The 6,368-nt window shown below is 40.4% G+C and overlaps 1 protein-coding gene across 4 annotated transcripts in view; it reads left to right on the top strand.

Annotated features, from left to right (window-relative positions):
* Positions 1–6,368, top strand: part of Bclaf3 (BCLAF1 and THRAP3 family member 3) — a 79,654-nt gene that overhangs the window by 19,215 nt on the left and 54,071 nt on the right. For all 4 annotated transcript variants that reach the window (XM_026784911.1, XM_013350555.2, XM_026784910.1 and 1 more), the window contains one exon: positions 4,529–4,605. In XM_026784911.1, coding sequence (XP_026640712.1) covers positions 4,565–4,605 — 41 coding nt within the window. In that variant the 5' untranslated portion in view covers positions 4,529–4,564. The remainder of the gene's footprint in view (positions 1–4,528; positions 4,606–6,368) is intronic.

Genomic DNA, 6,368 nt, shown 5'->3' with positions numbered 1-6,368 from the left:
TTAAACTCTCTCTCCCTTATTTTTAAGCCTTCTCAGGTTTTTAAGTGGATTTAGTCCATCACATAGGGCACCACTCTGTAGTAATAAGCGACGGGCTGCGTCCCACTACCCTGCTAGCTTTACACCCAAAATAATTACATGGAAACTGTATTCATTTAAACACTGCCTGACCCATTAGTTTCAGTTTCTTATTGGCTAGCTCTTACATATTGATCTAACCCGCTTCTATTAATCTGTGTAGCCCACGAGCTGGCTTACCAGGAATGATCTTAACCTACGTCTGGCTGGAGTGGGAGAATCATGGCGACTCCCTGACTCAGCTTCTTTCTCCCAGCATTCTGTTCTGTATACGCCGCCTACCTAAGGGTTGGCCTATCAAATGGGGCTAGACAGTTTCTTTATTAATAAGAAATCACTCCCACATCAATACAGGTACCTGGGATTTGAACCACACATAATCCTGGCTGCTCAATAAGAATTTTAGCTATTTCTCTCCAGCTTCATTTGTTTTTTAGGTGGTTTCTCATTGGCCTGGACTGTGTTACATAGGTTAGCAATCTGCCTATTTCTACTTCTTGGCACTAGATTACAATGGAGCTAACTTCCCAACCCCTTTGTATGTTTTTTTTTCTTTTCATTATCAAAAATCCATGCTCGTACTTTTCTTCAGATGTTTCAGTTTCTCCTTTCTGTAACTTTGATGGGGCTCCTGTAAGAGTCAGACCTTTTGTTAACCTCTGTACTTTTGTGGTCTATGATGAGAGAACCAAGACTGGAATATATTCCTCCAAATTAGGCACCCTATTAATTCTGTACCCCTTTATAATTTCTAAATGAGGGTCCTAAAAATATGGTTGTTTGTGAAGGTGACTACCTTGGGGCAGTTTGAAAGCCATATCTTGAAAACCATGCCTTATCCTATAGAGTCTGTCCTTGTTGAACTAAGCTTCAAAGGTTTCCTTCTTGATGTAGTTGATGATTACAAAAAGATACTAAGTATCTGATTAAACATAAAGAAGGGGTAGAAAATACAATTAGATGCCAGGGCCCAGTCCAGGAATGACATAAAGATAATCTCCTAACAATTCCACCTGCCCATGTAAAATCTCAAAATTTTATGAGAAGCTTTAGCAAGTGAGTGAGAGCCAGACAATTCTCTTGTCTCCATTAGCAGCCAAAGAAGTGAAATAATGCTGGGCAGTGGTGGAGACATAACAAGGAGTTAGGGTTGTTCTAGATAATGGCAGAAATGGGAGGCAGGGAGACTACAGGCTGTAAGTGAAAAGTTATAAGGCAGTATTTGGGGAAGAAACTTTGTAGTAATAGGAGCGGCGGAGCTGCGTCCCCAGCACCCCGGCTGCCTGCTAGCTTATGCCCGAAATAACACCACACAAACTGTATTCATTTAAACACTGCCTGGCCCATTTCTATCTAGCCTCTTCTAGGCTAATTCTCGCACCTGGACTAGCCCATTTCCAATCAGGTGTGTCGCACCGCTAGGTGTGCTTACTGGGAAGATTCTAGCCTACGTTCATCCTGGGTCAGAGCTTCATCGCATGTGCCTCAGAGAGCAGAGCTATGCGTCTTCCCAGGAGCCGGGAGCATGTCGTCTCTGCTCCAGACAGCAGAGCTGTCAAGTCTGAGCTCACTTCCTCTTCCTCTCAGCATTCTGTTCTGTTTACTCTTCCCACCTATGTTTTAACCTATGAGGGCCAGGCAAGCAGTTTCTTTATTGCTTAACCAATGAAATTAACAGATTGATATATGACACTCCCACATCAAAACTTTATGTTTTGGATCTGAAGATCTACTACTTAAGCTTATGTAAAGTTCTTGCTTATTAGGACTTGAGTTCAGATCCTTAACCTCCATATAAAAGCTAGGCATAATGGTACATATTGGGAAACCCAGAAATGTGGGGAAGGGAACCAGGACTGGGACTCCGTTAGCTTGATGGCTAGTCTGTCCAGCTAAACAGGTGTGCTCCAGGGCAATAAGAGACCTTATTGTAGAAAACGAGAGAGGAAAACGCCTGAAATCAGGAAGACAGCCTTGACACCCCCCACCCTAATCATCATGAGTCTACCTCTGCATCCATACACTGTCTTGGCCCGTGAGGGTCCAACATAAATTCCCTAATTCCTTAACCCACTGGACCGGAGTCGCGAGGAAAAGAACTGACACAGCTTACACCGTCATCATGGAAAAGGCCAGCTCGCTGTTTATTGTCCAAACATTTTATATACCCAGACCAAATTGAGCGGGGAGGGGGAAAACACATTATGCCATCACCTAGGCAACCAGGTGCCTGGGCTTGAGTCACATCCGCATCTAGCAGTCAGGTAGGCCCTGAATTAGCATCTCTATAAAACACCTTCCAAATTACAAAAGGAAGGAAGCACCAATATCTGAACTCCTAAGTCATCAGCTTCAGTCAAACATCTCTTCTCAGGTAATCCACATTTTAACAAAAGAAGCTAGGCTTTTGTTAAGGGCAGAGACAGCTTGTCTGCAGAGCTATGTAATCAGCTCGGATCGGGGAAATGGCTTTTGTGCCATATCGAAATATGGGCCCACAATACACACAAAAAGTGAAATTGATTTTTATTTATTTATTTTTGTATTTTCGAGACAGGGTTTCTCCGTAGCTTTTGGTTCCTGTCCTGGAACTAGCTCTTGTAGACCAGGCTGGCCTCGAACTCACAGAGATCCGCCTGCCTCTGCCTCCCAAGTGCTGGGATTAAAGGCATGCGCCACCACCGCCCTGCGTGAAATTGATTTTTAAATCCTGCTGACAATCAATATTAAGTACCCTCAGTGTTAATCTACAATCAGTTTACCTCAACAGGGTCCTTTTCCTTTATTATGGCTGACTGGGGTAGTGGTGGGAGTAAACTGCCTCAGGACTAAAATGGTGTAGATCAGTCTCTTTAGGCAATGTCCTCTTTCACTCAAGAATGGATTTGCACCTAAGTCATACATTAAATACTGTGTAGGCAGACTTTTTTTTCCTCGCCTGCCAGTTCCCAAAGAACCTACAGGGAGACTTAATATAAATTATAAATGCTTGGTCAATAGCTTAGGCTTATTACTAACTAGCTCTTATAATTTAAATTAATTCATTTTTATTAATCTATGTATTGCCACGTGACTCGTGGCTTTACCTGTCCTCCAATATATCTTGCTCCCCCTGTATCTCCTTGTAACCTCACCATGTTTGCCTGACAATGACTCTGACTCCATCTTTCTTCCCAGTGTTCTTAATCTGGTTTTCTCATCTAACCTTATCCTGTTCAGATATTGGCCAATCAGTTTCTTTATTAAACCAATTACAGTGTAATTTATACAGTATACTGAAGGATTATTCCACAGCAAAACTGGTTGGGCCCCTGACCAGAAAACAAAAGAGTAAGTCAGACAAACCAGAAAAGGTGAGCAGATAAGTAGTGGTAGGAGTAGAGAGTAGAAGCCTCAGAACTTCCACTACTCAGATGTAGTTGCCTTGGACATATTGCAGAAAGGGAGTTGCAGGACAAGTCAGAATAAACAGTACATACTTTAGATTTAAGCATAAAATGTTAAATATGGGTTAGGTTTTCACGGGTGCTGAGATGTTACCAGGCTAGAGTAGGGGTTTTTTTCTGTTTTTCTATTTTGTGAGTATGCTGTTTTATTTTTCAATGTTGGTATGATAGCAAAGCTAGAGGTGTGTTTTGCCTTCTTTTATTTGGCCAGCTTTTGAAAGCTGATGTGTGTTTTATATTTATAGTACATCTCAAGATGGTCTACCATGTCTTTTACTTTTTTTGAAGCAGGGTCTTGCTATGTAACCCAATTTGGTATATAGCACAGGCTGTCTTAAAGCTCCTCCTCTTGTCTTAGCTTTCCAAGTTCTAGGATTATGCTACCATGCCTAGCTATGTTTTTACACTGTCCTGGTACTTGCTCTGTAGATCAGGTTGGCCTCAAACTCACAGAGATTGCCTGCCTCTACCTCCTGAGTGCTGGGATTAAAGGCATGTGCCACCACTGCCTGGCTGTTTTTACATTTTAATGGATTGTTTGGTTTTATTTTATTTTTGTTGTTTTGTTTATTATTTATTTATTTTTGAAATAAAGTTTCTCTGTGTAGCCCTAGCTGTCCTGGAACTCACTTTGTAGACCAGTCAGGCTGGTCTCAAATTTATAGTACTACATGCTGAGTACTGGGATTAAAAGTGTATACTACCACTGCCTGGCTAAAGGGATTATTTTAATAAGACAGAATTAATAGATTTAATTCATATCTTATGTTGTACAACATCTACAACAAATTTCAATGTAGTCCTTTACAGAAACCATTTGTTGATCTTGTTTGAAGTCTTTTTATCTTGACAGTATTTTACTAAGGAGGGTGCTCTTATTCCTGTTTTGCAGATCAGGAAATAGATGCACAGAAGAATTAAGCAGCTTTCTCTTTGCATTTGCCAGAGCATACTGCACTCTAAAAACAAACAAACAAACTTGCTAATGTTTCATTTCTTTGCAGTGTGAAAAGTGGATCAGGTGACTCATATGCTAAAGGATGGCACGGTCAAGATCCAGATCCCCCAGGTGGAAACAAAGGTGAGGAGTTCCATGTCTTACACAGTTAACTTGAATTTGGAAATCATCATTTCTGCTCAAGCTTCCATTAAACTTTCAGTAAGCTCACTGGACCTGGATTTCACAATAGGCAATTGATCGGTATTTCTAAATCCAGGAAGCTGATGAATTTTTTTTAATTGGGCTGGTAGCTTGAATTTATAATAAACAGGAATTCAGTGACCACAACCAGAAGGAGAAATGACTTTGAGAGGGTTAAATCCCTTTTAGCTAATGAGGTTGACAACTCTTCAGTGTATGCTTCATTTAATTTTTCATAATATGTTTCAAGAAATTGAGTCAGAAAATAAAGTGTTTTCTATCTTGGCAGAATAGTGGGTTTAAATAGCTCAATTATATTTCAACTTTCATTTTTTCTGGTATTTAGTATCAGTACTATAGTACACATAATTAGATTGGAATAGTTCAACCAGTTTATTGTATATCACCTATAGCCAAGTTCTGGACTACAAATACAAGTAGGGCCATCTTCATGGCCTCAGCAAGCTCATAGGTTGGCTGCAGGGAAGTAACGCAATAGGCAGTTCTGATCCAGTGGGGAAAGTGCTGTGCTCATGATTGGGCAAAGCATTCTGCACTTGTAGGGAAAGAATAATTCTGCTTTGTAGCCAGTAAGTTTTTGGACTGATGTAAAGGACTACTATTACATACATTAAAAATAAACTATGATTTTTATGTTAATATAGCTTGGCTATTCTTGCTTCAATAATACAGTAAGTCATCAGTCATTTAGTTCTATAAATGCCACAAAGTCATGTTGTATTTGGTAGAAATTTCAAAAAGGAAAGAGAATGTAAAGATAGAAATGACTATAACATGGATGATAGCACAGAGATCATTTTATTTTATTCTTTTAGTGAGGCTCTGGTAATGGGTACAAGGATTCCGTCAAGCATAGTGCCTGATTTTCTAATTCCTTCTCCAGGGTTTTTTTTTTATTATTATTAAGAACTATGAAAGGTTTGACATTTTGGTCCTACTTGCAAGCAACATACAACTTTGCCACAAGGCACTCCCATGTCAGAAATATTCGCTCTACCTTCTAAGATCTCCTGAGGGCCAGCTCTTCAGAGTGGCTGGTTGCTGGATGATGCAAAACGGTCACAGGTTCTGGGATTGTGAGACAACTGAGGAACTTGAGTCACTTGTAGTTAGTATTATCTTATTATCGTGGGCAACAAACAAATAAACCCTCTAACCCCGAGGGAGACCTTATCTCTGTTTCCAAGGCTGTTTCCTGGCGAACCAAAGTTGTCACTACTTGTAAGGCTTGCAACATTCTAGAGACTGGACAGTTGTCTCTAACAGGCTCTTAGGGTCTCTTTTGTCCCTTTAGGAGAATTAGAAATGTTAACCATTAAAACAACTATTTCTAGAAGAAGTAAGTACTATACAATAAGACACAAAATACAGCGGTAGAGTAGATTTAAATGTGAATTAAGGGCTAAAGTTAAATCTTGAATAATTTCACTCAGTCTGGAAGATGTTTGCCTCTGACTGTCAGGTTCTCTCCTTAGCAGTGAAAAGAGATGAAATATCCCAGTAAGGCCGGGCGGTGGTGGCGCACACCTTTAATCCCAGCACTCGGGAGACAGAGGCAGGCGGATCTCTGGGAGTTCGAGGCCAGCCCGGTCTACAAGAGATAGTTCCGGGATAGGCACCAAAGCTATCGAGAAACTCTGTCTTGAAAAAAAAAAAAAAAAAAAAAAAAAAAAAAAAGGAAA

This window comes from Microtus ochrogaster, chromosome X (genome assembly GCF_000317375.1).
Source record: "Microtus ochrogaster isolate Prairie Vole_2 chromosome X, MicOch1.0, whole genome shotgun sequence".
In the NCBI taxonomy this organism is placed as follows: domain Eukaryota; kingdom Metazoa; phylum Chordata; class Mammalia; order Rodentia; family Cricetidae; genus Microtus; species Microtus ochrogaster.
The sequence above is the reverse complement of the archived record's forward strand: the minus strand, read 5'-3'. Positions and strand labels throughout refer to the sequence as shown.